Source organism: Lemur catta, chromosome 3, assembly GCF_020740605.2.
Source record: "Lemur catta isolate mLemCat1 chromosome 3, mLemCat1.pri, whole genome shotgun sequence".
NCBI classification, from domain to species: domain Eukaryota; kingdom Metazoa; phylum Chordata; class Mammalia; order Primates; family Lemuridae; genus Lemur; species Lemur catta.
The window spans coordinates 99,130,993-99,152,280 of record NC_059130.1 but is presented as its reverse complement, the minus strand read 5'-3'; the positions used below and the strand labels follow the sequence as shown (position 1 = coordinate 99,152,280).

At 40.7% G+C, this 21,288-nt stretch overlaps 1 protein-coding gene across 2 annotated transcripts in view; it reads right to left on the bottom strand.

Annotated features, from left to right (window-relative positions):
* MTF1 (metal regulatory transcription factor 1) overlaps positions 1–21,288 on the bottom strand; it is a 42,358-nt gene that overhangs the window by 12,840 nt on the left and 8,230 nt on the right. For both annotated transcript variants that reach the window (XM_045548222.1, XM_045548223.1), the window contains exons 3-7: positions 12,425–12,663; positions 11,485–11,616; positions 8,782–8,855; positions 8,183–8,319; positions 5,685–5,762 (exon numbers count right to left, since the gene is read on the bottom strand). In XM_045548222.1, the coding sequence (XP_045404178.1) occupies positions 5,685–5,762; positions 8,183–8,319; positions 8,782–8,855; positions 11,485–11,616; positions 12,425–12,663 (660 nt within the window). The remainder of the gene's footprint in view (positions 1–5,684; positions 5,763–8,182; positions 8,320–8,781; positions 8,856–11,484; positions 11,617–12,424; positions 12,664–21,288) is intronic.

Genomic DNA, 21,288 nt, shown 5'->3' with positions numbered 1-21,288 from the left:
GTTCTGTGGGGCAAGAGTGATAACAGCAGCCGCCTACAGAAGTCCCGGCGACCAACAGAAATAAGTGAAGCGAGGGGGCAGATATGGGGGGTTGTGGCACATGACATGGACGAGGATGTGCCTGGTTATCTGAAGGGCTTCAGCTGGATGCTGCCACGTAACTGTGCAGGCAAGAGATTACGTGAACTCAAGATAGAGTGAAATTTGGATTTTTACATGAAATGTGCCATCTTGTATTATAAATAAAAGCAAGTACAGTTGACCCTTGAACAACTGCATGGGTGCATGTGCATGTGGATTTTCTTCTGCCTTTGCCACCCCTGAGACAGCAAGACCAACTCCTCCTCTTCCTCAGCCTACTCAATGTGAAGATGATGAGGATAAAGACCTTTATGATAATCCACTTAATAAATAACAAATTTATTTTCTCTTCCATGTGATTTTCTATCTATCTATCTATCTATCTATCTATCTATCTATCTATTTATTTATTTATTTATTTATTGAGACAGAGTGTCACTTTGTTGCCCTGGCTAGAGTGAGTGCCGTGGCGTCAGCCTAGCTCACAGCAACCTCAAACTCCTGGGCTTAAGCGATCCTTCTGCCTCAGCCTCCCAAGTAGCTGGGACTACAGACATGCGCCACCATGCCCGGCTAATTTTTTTTTCTATATATATGTTTTAGTTGGCCAAATAATTTCTTTCTATTTTTAGTAGAGACGGGGTCTCGCTGTTGCTCAGGCTGGTCTCGAACTTCTGACCTCGAGCGATCCACCCGCCTCGGCCTCCCAGAGTGCTAGGATTACAGGCGTGAGCCACCGCGCCCGGCCCATGTGATTTTCTTAACATTCTCTTTTCTCTTACTTTATTGTAAAAATACAGTATATACATATAACAGAAAATGTGTGTTAATCGACTGTTTATGTTATTGGTAAGGCTTCTGGTCAATAGTAGGCTATTAGTAGTTAAGTTTTGGGGAGTCAGAGGTTATATGTGGATTTGACTATGTGGAGGGCATCAGTACCCCTAATCCCCACGTTGTTCAAGGGTCAACTGTAACTGAAAATAATTTAAGCACACTATATAGACCAGACTAAAACCTATCTTTAGGCCAAGTTTTGCCCCAGTGCCAACTTGTATTTTAAGGTCATTTTGCAACAATTCTGCTTCTGGGAGGGAGAACTCAGAAGGATCATTTTGCTGTCCACCAATCTAGAGGTGCTCAGAGATGAAACTGACCACTGGAGCCAAGAGAGGCCAATTATTCTATTATGATTCTATCAGCTGAAGAGTGAGAGGGGAAGTTCAATGATTCTGATTGCTAGTAGGATGAAAGCTGAAGGCAGAAACCTATGCAGGACTTCCACCTTCTAGTCCAGAGGCAGTCAAGACTCATAGGCCAATAGTGTGGCCTTTAAATTTTCACTGTGACACAAAGAAATGCAATTTACATTATTTATACATATATACTTCATATTATAATCATATTCATATGCATAAGTGAAACAAAAGTCTATGGAACACAGCTTACCCTTACTATGTGCAATGTCCTCTGATATTTTCTATTCTGTTGATGTCTTTGATATGTTGATTGTAAACCATGACTTTATTATATAACCCAATATAAAGGGGCAATCCAGTTTGAAAAATAGTAGGCTAACAAGTACCACTGAGTAGTAAGCTTTGCAACTTCCTCATGGTTATTATTTTTGTTCTACCTATTTATAAATCATTATCAGTAGTAACATCATTAAAAAGGAAAGGGCCATATTTGTCAATGATACCTCAATAACACTGGGGGAAAAAAACAAACAAAAAGGAATGTGCCTGTGCACCTGCAAAACATATGTGTAAGACTGTTCACAGCAGGGCTATTTGTACTCACTCCAAACTAGAAAGTATCCAAATGCCCAACAGGAGAAAGAACAAATTGTGGTATATTCATTTAGTGTAATACTGTTCAACAACAAGAATGAATGATCTATAACTATATGCAACAATATGGTTTAATTTCTTAAACATAATGTTGCGAGAAAAAAGCCAGACACAAACAAGCATATGATTCCAAGCATAAAAGCAGAAAAACAGGAAAAACTGATCTTAGTTGTCAGGAAGTCAGAACAATGATTATCCTTAGGGAGAGATACTGGCTGTCTTGGGCATGAGGGGTGCTTCTAGGGTGCCTCAAATGCTCTGTTTCTTGATCTGGGTGCTGGTTACATGGGGATGATGGATTGTGATGATTCATCAAGCTGTACCTTCATAATACACACACTTTTCTGTATGTATATTGTACCTTAATAAAAAGTTTTTTAAGATTTACAAAAAAAAAAAAAAAAAAGGAAAATGTTGAAGCCATTGTCAGGCTTCAGAGTAAAAATCCTGGGGGCAGAGTAAGTGGGAACAACTCTGAAAAGTGGAAGAGACAGGAACAGGCTGAGCCTCTGAGGCCTGGAGGAAAGAAAAACAGCAGGAAGAACACTGGGGGCTGTCTGGGACCAGGATAGATCCTGGAGCTCAGCAGCCAAACGGAACAGTGGGTCATTCCCTAGCACCTTCAACCCTCCTTTAACAAAAGCTCTGAGCAAACCAGAGTTCATTTCTAGGACATGCATACACATGTGGCTGCTGAGAAACCCATAAAATTATTATCTCATACAAATTTCTCATTTGATTTTAACAAGTTCTAATTTTTATTTTATTTATTTATTTTGAGATGGAGTCTCACTCTGTCACCTGGGCTAGAGTACCGTGGCATCAGCCTATGTCACAGAAACCTCCAACTCCTGGGCTCAAGCTATTCTCCTGCCTCAGCCTCCCAAGTAGCTGGGATTACAGGTGCACACCACCACACCCAGCTAATTTTTCTATTTTTAGTAGAGATGGGGTTTCACTCTTGCTCAGGCTGGTCTTGAACTCCTGAGCTCAAGCAATCCTCCCGCCTCGGCCTCCCAGAGTGCTAGGATTACAGGCATGAGCCACCACACCTGGCCCTAATTTTTTTTTTTAAAACAAAGCAAAATTAATCCTATTACTTTAAGGAACTACAGCCTTAATTTGAAAGACTAAAATCAAACTATTTCCAAATCTGGGATGAATGCTGGGTACAAGGGGCATAATATACAATTAAATTCCAAGGGACAGAGCTCCCTTCTCTTGATGATATAAACCGTGGTAGAAAAGGCTTCCCTTATTTACAAATATTTAATATCCCCTTATATCAAGGTATCTCATCGGATGATCCTATGGCTCTAGAAAACTCCTCAGTAATAGGTCATAGTCCTGGCCAGAGAGTGGCCACAGTTAACACAGTCAAATGTTAAAGGGATATTATACCCAGAAATCTTAGTTGGGTAGCTTAGAGGGCATCTAGGCCACCTAGTATAGAAATTTCTTTTAGATCATTAGTTGTGAAATATGAATATGTACAAAAATCATATGAAGCACTTAATCTTTTTCTCTTTATTCTTCAAATTAGTTCATTTCTATTGATCTATCTTCAACTTAACTAATTCTTCTGTGATTTCCAATCTGCTATTAAGCCCATCTAGTGAATTTTTTATTTCAGATATATTTTTGATTTCCATTTGGTACATTGTTTATATTTCCTATATCTCTGCTGAGATTTCCTATTCATTCAATCATTTCAAGCATATTCCTTTATGTCCTTGAGCATATAAAAACTACTTAAAAATCCTTATTCCATTAAAGAAGTTAAAAAAAAAATCCTTGTCTGTTAATTCTATTATCTAGATGGGTCATCACAGTTGGTTTCCAAAGGTTATCTTTTCCCTTGAGCAGGGGTCATGTTTTCCTGTTTCTTCATGTGTTCACTAATTTTGGATTGCTTTGAACATTGCAAATGATAAATTGTAGAGACTCTGTATTCTTTTTTACATTTTCAAAGAGGGTTTATTTCTTTGTTGATGTGAACACTCTGTTAACACCCGTGCAGTAGACAGCAGCTGCAATCTTTGTTCTTTTTTTTGTTTTCTTTGAGACAGAGTCTCAGTCTGTCGCCCAGGCTAGAGTGCCGTGGCGTCAGCCTAGCTCACAGCAACCTCAAACTCCCGGGCTCAAGCAATCCTTCTGCCTCAGCCTCCTGAGTAGCTGGGACTACAGGCATGTGCCACCATGCCCAGCTAATTTTTTCTCTATATATTTTTAGTTGTCCAGCTAATTTCTTTCTATTTTTAGTAGAGACAGGGTCTTGCTCTTGCTCAGGCTGGTCTTGAACTCCTGACCTGAAGCAATCCTTCCGCCCCGGCCTCCTAGAGTGGTAGGATTACAGGCACGAGCCACCATGCCCGGCCCTTTGTTCAGTTCTTTAGCCTTACCTGGTCTGCTTAGTGTCTCTTCCCCACATCCAAAGTTCAAGGGTCAGCTAGAGATTTGGGCAGAGTTAATACACAGAACTTGGGGCTCCCCCTTTGTGACTCTTTCAGGCTATCTCCTCTCACTTTCCAGGTGCTGTGATTACCCTGCACTCTGCCCTCTGGCTATTCGAGCCAGTAAGACTGAGTTTTCTATTGAGTTTGGCCACCTTGCCTTGTTTGGTGCCAACTGGGGCCTGCCCATTAAATCTGCAAGCCTATCCAGTGCCTTTACCATCTTCCAAGCATCCCTTCTTCCAAGGTTACCTCTGTTTGCTGTTGGTTGCTCACCAGTGCCTTTGCATAGTTGTTTTTTATATTTTTTCCAGTGTTTATAGTTGTTTTCTATGGGACAGTTGGTCTCATAAGAGCAACTCTGCCATTACCAGAGGGAGAATCCAGGCCTTGGGTGCTTATATAAAAATGCAGTTACAGACACCACTCCCAGATGTGCTGACTGAGTAGGCCTAGGGGGAGGCCCAAGAACCTAGAATTTTAGAAGTGCTGTAGTTGACTCTACTAACCACACTTTGAGAATTCAAATACTTCCCATTACATGTATTCGTTATGCATATAGTCACAGAAAATCTAGCTTAATCTATATTTAGGTACCAAGAAAAACAACCAAATATCCAAACTCAAAATTAGTGTTGGAAATACAGTAAAACTCTTGGGTTCATGTGGAGGAGCCTGCAGAGGCTCAGATTCAAAGCAGTAGTTTGTCAGTCACATCACAGAGCCATGGGAATGGTGGGAAAATTTCCTAACAGCCGGAATCAAGGCAATCAGATCAAGATAGAATGGGTTTGTCCTTTAGCAGAGGCCTCTGTAGGAGGTTTCCTTCAAAAAACCCAATAAGGTGAGTTTAGAGAAGGGAAAAGACTAAGCCAGGCCAGACAGATAGGGTTTGAGAAAGTTCAGAAACTAGAATTCTGGCTACATATTACAGTGCTAGACTTTAAGCTCCTCAAGTGCAAACCATACTTACTTTTCCACCACTATAAGCTCAGCACTAGCACAGTGCCTGATGAAGTTATAGATAACTATTTGCTAAATGAATAAAAGAAAGAAATTTTCTGAGGCAAGGAGATTACCAAATGACCTAGGTCAAAAGGCATTAGGCATCAAGAGAACAACCTCTCCTAATAAAACTCTTATAAGGAGAAAGAAAGAAAAAAATCCTAAATGGTAGTAATTAAACACAATTAAATCTATAAGACTTCAGAGACTGGCCTGCCTCAATTTTCCCAGCAAAGGGAGGGCCGATTCTTGCACCTATTTTTCTAGCACCTATATTAACAGGTACACTTACTGTGTTGGAATTTTCTCGCAATTCAGCATCTGTGGACAGAAGGCTCAAGTCACTTAGACAAAGTGAGTGATTTGTATCCTGTGAAAGAGAAAAAATTATAATTGGGTAACAAAAATCAGGATTTATAGCAGCATATCAGGTAATAAAACACTTGATTACAAAGTCTCGAAGGTTCCAAATGTTTAGATGTGTTACCTGGAGAGGTATAAATCACCCAGAGCAAGGGCTAAGTGAATTACTTCATTTTTTAAAAATCCTGATATTCTTAAAAGAATCCTTACATTTATTAAAATTGGTTAATAAAGAGTTTTAAAATTATCTCTTGACTCAGACTCCAGAGTAACAAAAGCTATAATAATATAAAATTAATAATATTTGTATAATTGGTCTAATCATCTATACAGTGATTTCACACGACCTCATTTCCTATTCATAAACCTTGGAAGTATTTTTTAATATGAGGAAATTGATGCTAAGACTGTGGGAATGAAGTGCCCCAAACACATGATAATTAGCAAAAGACAAATCCAGTGCTTCTGACTGAAAAGTCAATGTTCCTTCCAGTATGCCACTGTGTCTCCCGAGGATTCCTTACTCAGAGTGGTACCGAGGACTTACTATTCAAACTCCACTGCCCAGGCTAACTCTGACTCTGGATTCCTAGAATGCCAATCACAATTTATACATGTTAGTTGGTAGCCTAGCTTACCTCATGTGGACCAGATGTTCCCACTCATGCATGCATTCAACAAATACTCATTGAGCATCTACTACCTATTAGGCCTGTTCTAGGTCCAGGGAAACAATAATGAACAAAACAAAGTCCCTGCCCCACAGAGCTTACATTTTAGTGGAGAGAGAAGGGACCAAAAAACAAATAAACATACAGTATGCAAGAGGATGGTAAGTGCTATGGAGAGTAAGGGGAATAAGGAATGCTGGAATAGGAATCACTCTTTTGTTAGATGCTTAGGGACAGACTCTCAGATAAGTAGAATTTGAGCAGAAATTGAAGGAAAGAGGGTGTCGCCACGTACATATCTGGGGAAAGTATTCCAAGCAGAAAGTACAGCAAGTACAAAAGCTCAGAAGCAGAAGTGGACTTTCCTTGGTTCAAGGAACCACAAAGAGGACAATATGGCTAAAGTAAGAGGAAGAGAAGTACATGAGGTCAGAGAAGTGACTGGGTCAGAATGTGTAGGGCCTTGTGGACCATTACAAAGATTTTGACTTTTACTTTAGGCCGGGCGCGGTGGCTCACGCCTGTAATCCTAGCATTCTGGGAGGCTGAGCTCAGGAGTTCGAGACCAGCCTGAGCAAGAGCGAGACCCTGTCTCTACTAAAAATAGAAAGAAATTATCTGGACAACTAAAAATATATATAGAAAAAATTAGCCGGGCATGGTGGCACATGCCTGTAGTCCCAGCTACTCGGGAGGCTGAGGCAGTAGGATCGCTTAAGCCCAGGAGTTTGACGTTGCTGTGAGCTAGGCTGATGCCACGGCACTCACCCTAGCCCGGGCAACAGAGCGAGACTCTGCCTCAAAAAAAAAAAAAAAGATTTTGACTTTTACTTTAAGTGTTACAAGAAGCTACTGGAGGGTTATGAGTAGACGACAGACATTATCTGCATTATGGTTTATAAAGACTACTCTATATATTATCAGGCAAAGTGGGTGGTGGGGGGGAGTGCTAAGAAGCCCACACAGCAGGTTATTGCAACAATCCAGGCAAAAAGACAATACTGTATTGAACAAAGTAATCAGAAGAAGTGATCAGATTCTAGATAAATTCTCAAGGGAGAGCTGATAGACTTTGCTGGTGGATTTGGCATATAAGGGAAAAAAAGGAGTCAAGAATGACTATAAGAGGCTGGGCACGGTGGCTCACGCCTGTAATCCTAGCACTCTGGGAGGCCGAGGTGGGTGGATTGTTTGAGCTCAGGAGTTCGAGACCAGCCTGAGCAAGAGCGAGACCCTGTCTCTACTAAAAATAGAAAGAAATTATATGGACAGCTAAAAATATACATAGAAAAATTAGCCGGGCATGGTGGCACATGCCTGCAGTCCCAGCTACTCAAGAGGCTGAGGCAGGAGGATTGCTTGAGCCCAGGAGTTTGAGGTTGCTGTGAGCTAGGCTGACACCACGGCACTCTAGCCAGGGCAACAGAGCGAGACTCTGTCTCAAAAAAAAAAAAAAAAGAATGGTTATAAGAGTTTTGGCCTCTGCCATTAGAAAACTAGAGTTACCATTTACTAAGGTGGGGAAGACTATAGGAGTAACAGGTTTGGACATGTTAAGTTTGACAAGAGTAGATGGTGTATGGGTGGAGATGTTGAGTAGGTGGCTGAATATGCAAGTCAAGACAGATCTTAACCCTGATTTCTTCCCTGTCACAGATATACAGAGAAGACATTTTAACCTTTTATTGTGATATGCAAACAATTCTTGATGTTCTATGGTGCCCAGATCAAAAGAAGAGACAAGAACACTGCATACCTCTGATCCATTGTGTTGTGGAAGTGCATTGTATGAATGTCCTTTGTTATCATGACCTTTCATGTGACTTTTGAGACTATATTGAGTGCTGAATGTTCTCTCACAGCCATTACTGGGGCAGAAGAAGGGTCTTTCACCTGTAAGAATGACAAAGTAGGGTTAATCTTACCACAAAGTCATTAAGACTGGATGAAGAAACCCACCTTTCCCTAAAAGAGGAAAGTAAATATCGTTAAGAGAGTCTAGATAACAGTTGTTAAGAGTTGAATAAATTACATGTTAATCATCTCAGTCCCAAAACTTAATGCAGTGCAAAGCACTGGGAATGGCCTGCTGCTGGTAAGTTTAAAAAGAGAAGATTAGTTTTCTCATAGGCTCTTTTTTAGAGTATCTCTGTATTGGTTTCGTTTCTTAAGGTTGGATTCCTGAGTCCAACCTTTAGATCCTTTCACCTCTGAAAGAAACTCAAACATTATAGGTGAAGGCTGAGCTGATTAGGATCACTCTCTCCACCTAGCCCTGCAGGTCTCCATGGAAACACTGATAGCTATAGGCTTGATGAAGGTTAAAATAAAAAATAAAAATTGGCCTGAACTCACCAGTATGTGTACGGACGTGAGTTTTAAGGTGGTGGCTTGCTGCAAATGCTTTTCCACAGCCATCGTGATCACACCTTAATAAGTTGTTTAAGCAAAGAGAAACAGAAGTCATTAGCTAACAGACCTTAATCCGCAACCTCTCGTAAATACAAACTAAAACAAATGTTCAGAACACTAAGATCAGATCAATACCACTGGTTTTAGACATGGGAATGAGGAGAGGTCCTTGAAAAAGTAAGGTGGCATATCTGGGATCAAAGGGACCTGAGAGCCCAGGAGAAGTATTTCTTGTCCAACAGGTAAGGCCCATGTTGAGAGCTCTCACAATAAAAAGCCTTCTGATGAATTACTTAACCGAACTCTATTGACAGTGAGAGTCCATATGGAAAACCTACTGCTAGTGGAATATTAGGAATATCTAGAGTGGGTAAGGTGGCTCTCAAGTATGTAAGGGGCTTGAAATACAATATTAGAACAAAATCAGTCAAAACAGCTAGGCTCCAATAACTTATGTTGTGGTTAAGATCTACTTCCTTCTCTTTTACTGTCTTGATAACCAAAGATAGAAGAAATCTTTCCCTCCTCAGAACTCCTAAGCCATTTATCTACCGTCCTTCTTTCACAGCACCTCTCATTTCCAATCTTAGTTTATCTCTGTGTATTCATTTGTTATCTGTTCTCCTAGGTTGTCAACTCTTTGAGGGCAGGGTCCATATCACTCTTTACACATGCTGTAGTTCTTGGGCATAGCAGGCATCCATAATTACTTATATGAATGCATATACTTTCTTACAAACCAAAATATTTTATTTCTTTAAATAGAAAGTTTCTCTAAAGCATTTTGATTTTTACTTACATATAATCATCATGTCTAAAGTCTCATGTAATATTTAAAAAAAAACTAGCAGTTGTAATCATCACAAAAATAAATAAATGCATGTGACTGAATAAAAATCAGAGCCCCCTCAGCAGCCTATGGGGGAAAAAATAACCTAAATTTCACAGCAGGTACAGAGTAACCAACTACAATTTTAACTACTCTTGCCCTTAAAGCGGCCATGGCTCAGGAATACATCTATAATTTAAAAACAATTCCATTTAATTGGTGTCTAAGAGTTGACTGCTTCTGAAGACTTTTAAATTGTTTCTAAGTATCCTAATGAGATGAGTGATTTGAGAATGGACAGGCAGCATATTTAATGCCTTGAAAGTAAGAATGATATCTTCCGCAAAATTCAACGACATTGTTTATGGGCAATTTTTAGCAATACATCTCTCTATATTACATTTAGGGGGATCCTTACAAACTGATTATCTCATAAAAAATGTTGGCCAGGCATGGTGGCTCATGCCTGTAATCCTAGCACTCTGGGAGGCTGAAGTGGGAGGATTGCTTGAGATCAGGAGCTCAAGACCAGCCTGAGCAAGAGTGAGACCCCATCTCTACCAAAAATAGAAAAAATTAGCTGGACATGGTGGTGCACGCCTGTAGTCCCAGCTACTCAGGGGGCTGAGGCAGGAGGATCACCTGAGCCCATGAGTTTGAGCTTGCAGTGAGCTATGATGATGCCTCTGCACTCTAGCCAGGGTGACAAAGTGAGACTCTGTCTCAAAAAAAAAAAAAAGAAGGGGAAAAAAGTCATATAATCATCCCAAAGCTGTTTTTTTTTTTTTCGAGACAGAGTCTCACTTTGTTGCCCGGGCTAGAGTGAGTGCCGTGGCGTCAGCCTAGCTCACAGCAACCTCAAACTCCTGGGCTTAAGCGATCCTACTGCCTCAGCCTCCCGAGTAGCTGGGACTACAGGCATGTGCCACCATGCCCAGCTAATTTTTTCTATATATATTTTTAGTTGTCCAGATAATTTCTTTCTATTTTTAGTAGAGACGGGGTCTCGCTCAGGCTGGTCTCGAACTCCTGACCTCGAGCGATCCATCAGCCTCGGCCTCCCAGAGGGCTAGGATTATAGGCGTGAGCCACCGCACCCGGCCCCAAAGCTGTTTTTGAACACCTACTGAATGCCCAGAGCCATGCTCTAATGCTATGAGCAAAGAAGAAAGATGATACAAGTCCGTCCTTCAAGCTTATAGTATACGTATTAGATACGTATGTATGCATGTTGACATATATAAATAAAAATGGGATGTTTTTATATGTTTGTGTATATGCACATGAGATATTACAAAACAACAACTGAACAAGTAACAATATAAAATACCTGCACCACTAACTTAAGCATTCCTACCCTCATTTTCCCTTTTGTCTCCTCTTCCCCTCCCCACCTCCATTCTTAGGTAGGTATCCCTTCTCTGTGCTCAGGGCACTTTGGGCATCTCGCAGCCTCAGATACTACTAACTTGTGGTTCTTTCCCACCAGACTAAGGTTCTCGAGATGAGAGCCTGCTTCTGAGTATTTCTCTAGCACTAACAGAAGTACCTACCACATATACGAGTTTCAACAAATTCTTCTTGAAAATAAAGGGAAAAAATGAGGCAGAAAGGTCATCATCTGCATAGTAAGGACGCTCCTGGAATCCATCAGCACTCCTCTAACTGCAGCAATTGGTTATGGCTACCCTGAGCCAATACCACCAAAGAAAAAACTAGTGAAGGGAGTTTTCTTTCTCCTTTGAAAAATTTCAGAGTATATCAAGACACCCAGCTGAAACCTGGGTCAGGAATAAATAGAAAACAGTAAGATGTACCGAAATGGCTTTTCTCCTGTATGGGTTCGAATGTGCTTCCTCAGATCACTGAGTGTGGTGAAGTATTTGCTGCAGCCTTCAGATTCACAGTTAAACGTTTTCCCCGTGTGAAGCCTCTTATGTGCTTTCAGCCTGCAAAACATCCCAGAAAAATCCCGTTTGTCAAAAAGTACCACACAGCTCCCCACGCCAGCCTAATGTGCTTCAGGATCAAGTGCATAAGAATTCCGTATCTGTAACTTATTAGCATCCAAAATTTTCTCGGAATTCAAAGAAATTCCAAGAAGTAAATAGCACGGTGGGGTGGGTATCACTCTGAGGACAGACTGACTAGGATTCAAAACCTGGCCGCACATCCTGCTTGGATGGGGTACCTTGCGCCAGTTACAGAATCTCTCTGTGCTTCCATTTAATTATCAGTCACTGTGAGGATTAGCACTTAGAATTGTGCCTGCCCACACTTTCTAAATGTTAGCTATTATTATTTCTGTTATTTTACACCCAATACTGAAGACTAATATAAAAGACTCCTAATACAAATGTGGAAAAGAGAAATGGCTATTGAGTGGGCCACTCTCCATTTCTCAGGGTAGCAAAAAGTTATCTTCAAGGTGAGGTTAGGAAAGGAAATTACAAAAGCTTTAGTATGAAGATCCTGAGGTGAAGGGAGATACTACTCTATGCCAAACCCCCACTAAAATGCCCAGGCCAGAATGTACTCCCTGAGATGCAAATCTAAACACAGATGTACTGTCACTTCTAACTCATCCAAGACAAGTCCACCTTTAAGAAACAAGTTCCTTTAATGCATTTAAATAGTTGAGCACATCTATGCTCTTTGAAGTTCTGAAAGTGAATCTCTCTCCTGTGCAAGAAGAAAGAGCTTTGCAGTCACGACAAGGTCAGAGTCAGAGGTTGGCAGAGCAGTGAAGAGGCCAACCTGTACAGTGTGTTGAATGCCTTCTCACAGCCCTGCACGTCACACTCAAATGGCTTCTCCTTCGTGTGCACTCGCACGTGGATCCTGAGGCTGTAAGAGGTAAGGAAGGCCTTGCCACAGCCCTCCTGATTACAGACAAAGGTGTACTCTCCTCGGTGAGTCTTCTGGTGGGTACGCAGGTTGCCTGCTGTGCTGTAGGTGCGGGGACAGCCCTCAAAGGTGCACTGGTACCGCTTTACCTGGCAGACAAAGGACACCTCATCAATAAGACAAAAGAGCTGCTCAAGGCTTAACTCCCTACCTCCAACCCCTCCAAGCTCAGTGTCCAGGAGATGTGGATAATACACATGTGTTCTCACCCTAAACACAGAAAACAATCTCTAATAGCAAAGTGGGGAAACTTCCTGTTGATCAAATCACACCTGGACAACACATAATGAGGAAGAGATAAGCTTGTATGTAAATGAAAATTCAAAATGAACATAAGGGTATTTTCAGGTTCTAATATATATCTATCACTGAAAGGTGGACATATACTGTTACAGTTAACTGTATTCAAATACAATCTTAACTTTGTTTTAAGACATGATTAAACACCTTGCCCTCTGGTACTATAACCATATTAGAAATGACCAATGTTAAATTGAGTCTAAAACATCCTGAAATTTATATACTTAATCATCAAACAGTGTTTCCATAGATAGTTTCCACTGCATATTTTCAAGTCTTCAAAATGACAACAATGTACTGTGAATTTCTTGGAATATTCGGTGGTATGACATTTCTCAAACTATCAGCCTTTTTGTTTCCTTTCATTACCAAACATCTTTAAAGAGTAGTCAATAGGTGTGCCTCCATTTCCCTCAATGCCCATGTATTTCTTAACCACCTGGCAAGGTGGCTTCACTATATAAAATTATTCTCTTAAACTTTCTGATGTTCAAACTCTTTCATCCTTCCCTACTTTCCTTGACTATGTCCAAAGGTATCTGTGATGATACCCTCCCCTTCTGAAAACATGTCCTTCATAACACAGTCATGACTTGGGGCACTCTGTCTCCTTCTCTGAGACGCTCCTTTCGCTTGATCTCTAAAGTAGGTGTACTCCAAAACTTGTCTCTCCCAAACCTTCCCATACCTGTACTGACGCAGTGGAAGTAGCATCAGATTTGGCAGCAGAAGATTGAATTCTGGCACTTATGTTCAACATTATTCTTATGTTGAATTAGGTTATTGTTTGAGACTTTGAGCAAATCACTTCACTTCTTTGAGCTTCAAGTTCTTGATTTCTAAAATGCAAATATTAATGCCTGCTCTGCCTCTCTCACAGTGCTTTTGGGTGGGACAAAGTGAGATAAAGCATTTGTGAAAATATTTTGTAAATCATTTGATGCAATACATATCAAGGTGCTAGTATTATCTACTTTAGCTTTTTTTCCCTTTTTTATTATTTATTTATGTATTTATTTTGAGACAGGGTCTATGTTTTCTGCTTGTTTATTTTTTAGGGATGAGCTGAAAAGGTGCTCTTCAGGCAAACCAGGAAGAAAAGGGCATTCCAGAAAAGAGGAATAGTATAGGAACTGCATGGAGAGATGAATAATAAAAGTTGTGGTAGAGTAAACCACAAATGTCTGCAGTATGTGAGAGATTGGAAGGAGAAGAGTATAGAAAAATAAGGTAACACCTCCTTAGTTACACTATGGAGTAGAGGATTAGGACAATGGGAGCCACTGACAGGTTTTAACCAAGATAGCAACACAATCACATTTGGTGTTTAGGAGAGATCAGTCTGGTAGCCTTGTAGAGGATGTACTGGAAGGTTAGAGAGTAGAAGAGACAGAAATTAAGGGAAGAGGGATAACTGTCCAGGAGAGAGAAGAAAAGATTCTGAACAAGGGAAGTGACAGTGGACATCATGAGATGAATTTCAGAGAACTCAAGGGGAAAGGAATGACTGGTTGTGGTGACAACTGGGTGCTGAGGAGTGGGAGGGGTGGAAAAGCAGCAAAGCTAAGATCAACCCCCAAGATTAGGGCCTGGATGAATAGACAGAGGGTCACACTACCAATCTGGGGCTGGATGGGGGTAGGGGTGAGATGATAGTTGGGCTGAGGTGCTGCTAGGACTTCCAGGTGGAAATGTTTAGGAGACAGTTGGTCACATAGTCTGAAAGCTAAAAAGAAAGTCTCTGGCAGAAGCCTTTGGTGCCCAGATAATAGCTGACTTTACTTGTATACTTAAGAAAGATCAGGTTCAAGTCCCAGCTCTGCCACTTATTATGTAACCTTAGGAAAATTACTTAAACTCACTAAGCCTCAATTTCCTTGTTTATAACATGAAGGAAACAAAATCTATCCTTTTAGGGTTATTGCAATGACTAGGAATAATTTGTGTAAAGCGTTTTAATATAGTGAATACATAGTAGGTATTCAATAAAATAATAGCTCTTATAAAAGGACAAAGGATAACCCCCTAAAAATCACCAACATTTAAGGTACTGGAAAAAGAAGAAAAGCCCTTGAGTGGGAAAAAGGGCGGGAGAAGCAGGAAGAGAAGCTAAGAAGAATGATGTCATAGAAGCCAAAAGAAAAAGGGTCTCAAGGTTGGGGCATGGTGGCTCATGCCTGTAATCCAATCCTACCCCTCTGGAAGGCTGAGGCAGGAGGACTGCTTGAGCCCAGGGGTTTGAGGTTATAGTGAGCTATGATGACGCTACTGCACTCTAGCTGGGGTGACAGTACAAGACTCTGTCTTGAAAGAAAAAAGAAAGGGAAGGAAGGGAAGGGAAGGGAAGGGAAGGGAAGGGAAGGGAAGGGGAGAGGAGGGGAGGGGAGGGGAGGGAAGAGAAAGAAAGGGAAGGAAAGGAAAGGAGAGGAAAGGAAAGGAAAGGAAAGGAAAGGAAAGGAAAGGAAAAAGAAAAGAAAAGAAAAGAAGAGAAAAAGAAAAAGGGTCTTAAGGGAAAGAGAATGATCAAAATGTTAATGTCAGAGAAAACAAGGAAGATAAGGACTGGGGAAATGACTGGATCCAGCCACTAAGGATTCATTAATGACTTAGCAAGACCAGTTTCAGGGGACTGCTGGGGTCAAGGTCTGGATTAAGGTGAATAAATGCAAGGTGAAGTGGAGGTAGAGATGAGATGAAAGAGCAGCACAAGTGGACTTCTGAATTGATGAGTTTTTTTTTCTTTTAAAATAGGCTAGTTCTTGGGTATATTTGGAGGGAGAAAATTCCTGGAAGTGGGCTGGGTGCGGTGGCTCACACCTGTAATCCCAGCATTCTGGGAGGCTGAGGTGGGAGCATTGCTCGAGGTCAGGAGTTTGAGATCAGCATGAGTAAGAGCGAGACTCCGTCTCTATTAAAAATAGAAAGAAATTAGCCAGACAACTAAAAAATATATAGAAAAAATTAGCTGGGCATGGTGGTGCATGCCTGTAGTCCCAGCTACTCAGGAGGTTGAGGCAGAAGAATTGCTTGAGCCCAGGAGTTTGATGTTGCTGTGAGCTAGGCTGATGCCATGGCACTCTAGTCTGGGCAATAGACTGAGACTCTGTCTAAAAAAAAAAAATTCCTAGAAGAAAGAAAAGTTGAGGATGTCGGGAAGAACATAAAAAGAAAGATATTTAAAAGCCTGGGAGTGGGAGAAAAGCCTCAGATAGGAGACAATCAATTTCAGAAAAGAAAACTGAGATGAGGATGAGTGTGACTCATGGATAAACAAAGTTTTTTGTAAAGGACCAAACAGTAAATATTTTAGGCTTTGTGGGCCTCACAGTCTCTGTCACTACTCCCCTCAGCTGTTGCATGTTAAAGCAGCCACAGACAATACATAAATGAACCAGCAAGGCTCTGTTACAAAAAAAAAAAAACTTTATTTATGGACCTTGAAATTCAAATTTCACATGTCATGAAATATTCTTCTTTTGATTTTTAAAAAATCATTAAAAATATACAAAAAAGAACCCATTCTTTAGCTCAAGGGCTGTAGAAAAACAAGCATCTAGATGGATTTGGCGTAAGGGCCATAGTTTGCTGACCCCTAATACCTGTGCGGGTGGGGTGGGGAAGGGCCCTGACTCCTGCCATCTTCCCCTCCCATTCCTTCCCTCTCTCATCTGTCCAATCCCCAATATGATCTTGCACAAATCTTTAGGTTCCTTAGGCAAGTACTCTCTCACTCATTCATTCCTTACTCTTCCCACTGCCACACAGGAGGCACTCCATAAATATTTGTTAAACTGAATTACTGAACCACTAGTCCAGGCATTCTTTTCAAGTCTCAGCATCTAGTTTTAAAGTCATTCGTTGCCAGATTAATTCTAAAACAGTGTTCTACACATGCCACATCCACTCAAATGATAAAGCACCAACTCCTTAGCTTGATACACAAGGATCTTCCCAGGACCTCTTTTGTCTTCTATCACATTACTTGGTAATCAGCCAAACAGAAGGCTCTGCCTAGGCCTATGGGCAACAATACACTCTTACCCAGTTGCAACACTGAATTCCCACTTCCCTGCCTTTGCTCTCTCCTTTCTCTCTACGGGAAATGCCTTTCTTCTCTGCTCTTCTGAGTCTTTCTCTTCCTTTAATTGAAGCCTCATTATTTCCAAGATCCTCCATGATCATTCTATGTCTACATGACAGTGTTCTTCTCTGAATGCCAATATTATTTAACTATACCATTTATTTGACACTTAGTTTATAGTGTCAATTATCCTCTCATACATGTACCCTGACCTACTATGAAGACTAAAAATCTCTTTGGTGCTGCCAGATAGAGATTTCAAAATAATAACTCACCAGCAAGGGGAACTGGGACTGTGGATGCTGCAATAAAGCAGTCTGCATGTCTTTTTTTTTTTTTTTCTTTTCTTTAGTTTTAATTTTTTTAAAATTTTTCTCTTTTTCCTGCTGCTCTGTGGGTTGGATGCACATCTCAATCACAAAGCTCACAACAGTGGCCGATGGTAAGGACAGAATTTCATTCTTAAGATGCTACAGTAGTTAATAACTTTATAAGTTACTGCAATGAATAATTAACTACCCCTCCTGTCTCCCTGCCCTGCCAATCCCTCCTCCCATCTAGGTTTTTTTTTTACTTGGACAAGTCAAGCTTTCACTAATTATTCTTTCCTCAAGGAACTCTTCCCTGACTGATCCTCACTTCTACAAAGCACATGATACAATTAAGATGCAATAATTATAAGATTAAACAATTTGTATCATTATCTTTGGTTGCTAGGCACAGCAGTGTCTGGAAAACACCAGGCACTAAATAAATATTTGTTGAATTAAATGAATGAACAGCCACTTCCCAGCTAGACTGTAAGCTCCATGAGAGCAGGGACCATGTTTATCTTGTTCACTGCCAACCTCCGGTATAGTGTGGTGGAGAAGTAGCACTCGATTCACACGTTGTTTTTTTGAGACACGGTCTTGTTCTGTTGCCCGGGCTAGAGTGCAGTGGTGTCATCATAGCTCACCGCAACCTCAACTCCTAGGCTCAAGTGATCCTCCTGCCTCAGCCTCCCAAACAGGATTACAGGCATGCAGCACTGCACTTAGCTAATTTTATAATTTTTTTCTACAAAGTCTCACTATGTTGTCCAGGCTGGTCTCAAACCCCTGGCCTCAAGCAATCCTCCTGCCCTGGCCTCCCAGAGTGCTAAGATTACAGACATGATCCACTGTGCCCAGCCTTCAATTCATATTTTTTTGAATGAATAAACGAACCAACAAAACCAGTGGGACTTAATGCTGACAGGGTAGTGACAAGGACTACAAGTGACAAAGGAATAGAGTTTCAAGGAGGATGGTCAACTAGGTCAAATGTAGCAGAGATGACTGACAAAGTATTTCTTGGATTTAGCCAACTTCACAAGGTCATAACTGCCCCAGCATGTTTAGCTTCATTGGAGTGGCAGACACAGAAGTCAGAATGTGAGACAATGAATATCAACTACACTTTCATGAAACCTGGCTGAGAACAGAGAGAGAAAGAGAGAATAGAAAGTTAGGAGAGGATACAGATTGGGGAAAGTATTTGTATTTAAAAGTCAGGGAGACAGTTAACTTTTAAAGCAAATGCCTGCTCCCCCCATAATACACCAAATAAATGAGTAATCTCTCGCCTCATTTGGACAGAGACAGTAAGTAAAAGTCACTATTCTGTGTCTTTCAGAATCATTTTAAAATAGTACCAAATTTCACAAAAAGGGAAAACTAAACCTCCTTAAACTGGATCAGAACAGGAAGTTGCAAAAATCACGTAGCTTTTCATGGTTACATAAAGGAGGTATTGCAACATTTGGTACATTTAAATACAATTAAGTTTTATCATTCATACAGTCAAAAAATTATATTCCAGGAATTATACTGTCCCCAAGTGCTAGGAATACTAAAAAATTGCCCCTGTTCTCAAGGAGCTCAAAATCAAAAGGAGAATCAAACAGATGAAAACAATATGGTTTGAGAAGTTATACCGATAATAGATGCTCAGCACACTAAGAGAATATATAAAAGAAGCATCTAACTTAAACGTGGGATAACTAACAAAGGCTTCCTGAAGGAGGCGATGCCCAACCTGAATTTAAAGACATGAGGGAGATGTGACACATAATTATTTTACTTATCAAAATGAATGAGAGCGGAGCATAGTGGCTGAGGTGGGAGGATCACTTGAGCCCAGGAGTTCTAGGCTGCAGTGAGTGCACTATGATCTATGATCATGCCTGTGAATAGCCACTGCATTCCAGGCTGGGCAACATAGTGAGAACTCCATCTCTTAAAAAAAGAAAAAGAATCATAGTATCTGTAATATAAACATAATGTCACCGAAGATTCCATTGGACAATAAAGAAAACTTGTTTCTCCAAAAGAGCTTCAGACTCTAAACATGACTTTAATTTTCCTGTGTGGCATCAGACAGTTGCCTATTACCACGCTAAGGAGCACAGAGGGAGCGCAAGTTAGGTTCAGCAGGGATGGAGTCTAATGCTAGGAAATGGCATGAAGCATGAGCTTTCTGAGAACTGATGTGGATTTATAAAGTGCTCTGAGCAGTTCTAGATGAGAGAAATATTTAACAAAGATGATCACTCTGTTAAGTCAACAGAATCAAAGAAAAAAGAAAGGTGAATGAGATAAGCAAAAGTGAGAAAATTAAACACTGGAACTCCAGGAGACAAAAGCTTTAAAAAATTAGAAAAATGAAAAAAAGGCTGGGTTTCTCCTGGAGGAAAAGAAAGTGAAACTGAGAACTAGATTTCATACACATTTACAGCCTCTTACACCATAAGGAAAGGGAGTCTCTGACACTGAGCACCTAGCACGTAACATTCCTATACTTAAATGATTGAACTGACTGTTCCGGGTGTAGAAATTGCTCTTTCCTCTCCATCACTAGGCACATTGCATCCTTCTCCCCGAGTCTGACTCTTATTCCCCATCTGGCACAGATCTCATTTCTCCTCCTCCAGAATGGGCAGCCAAAAAGCTCAAGGAAGAAACTTACGAACTCTGAACGGACCCTGTTTCTTCAACACATGTCCCAAGCCCCACCACCAGAGCTGAGTTCATATAGCTTCCCCATACCTCAATCCTTTACCCTTACAGAGCTGATGCCATGCTGTTGCCCCTTTGTTTCTCAGCCCTTTTCACAGCCAACAGGTCTCAGTGTCTGAGTCTCTCATCTTTGCAAGTGTGTGCTGTGATGGAAAGCATGGGCTTTGGCATCCAGAAAGTCCTCAGCTCAAATCCTAGTTCTATGACTTGCTACTTGTGTGTTTCTAAGCCTTGGTTTTTCATCTGTAAAATGGGGGCTAATAGTACCTATTTTATAAGATTATTAAGAAAAGTAAATACAAAACTGTATGATTTATTTATATTTTTTTGTAGAGACAGGATCTCAGCATGTTGCCCAGGCTAGTCTCAAACTCCTAGGCTCAAGAGATCCTCCCACCTCGGCCCATGCAAAGTGCTGGGATTACAGGCGTGAGCCACTGTGCCTGGCCATAAAACTTTATCAAAGCACATAACACAGTGACTGGTACATAGCAGGTACTCAACAGATGCTAGCTGTCTCACCCTCTCTCTACCACCACTGCCAACAGGATAAGAGTCCTCATTCTGTAGTTTTTAGAGCCCTCAGCTCTGCTTGGTACCCCAGATACCCACCATGGAAATAACTTTCAGTGGCCTGGGACTAAGGAAATCAATGGAAGCTGAGTATAAGAGCAGAAGATTACGTATGGCAAGAGCAGTATTCACAGAACCCCTACAGGGGTCTATGAACAGGTTCTCATTTTAAAACATGGTTATAAATGGTGGTCTACATTCCACAGTGCTATTAATAGGACAGTTCACTTACTTAAAAAAAGGGGTTACCAAGACTTCCCTAGGCCATCCTGGAACCTAATCACAATTTATAACCTTGTCTTGAGGCAAAAATGCTTCCCAAAGAGTTCCTAACAAAAGAACATTTTAACCTCTTCTTAACCTGGAGATTACCTCCTTACCTCCTTCAAGAGCCACGGAGGTCTATGAGGAACAAAAAGGACATGAACATTCACTGAACGACCATGATATATCAGACACTATGTTAAACATTTTATGCCTATACTGTATATATTTGTATATGAGTAAATCTCATTTAATCTTCACAAAATGCAATGGGATATTTTTATTTCAATTTTACAAAAGAGGAAACAGAGCAGCTTGCCCAAGGCCACAGTATATACCAGAACAAAGTATACACCAGAACCAAGTATATACTTAGTATATATGAGTAGCATATGAGTATATACAAAGTATATACTAGTATATACGAGAACAAAGATGGAACCTAGGTTAAAACTATT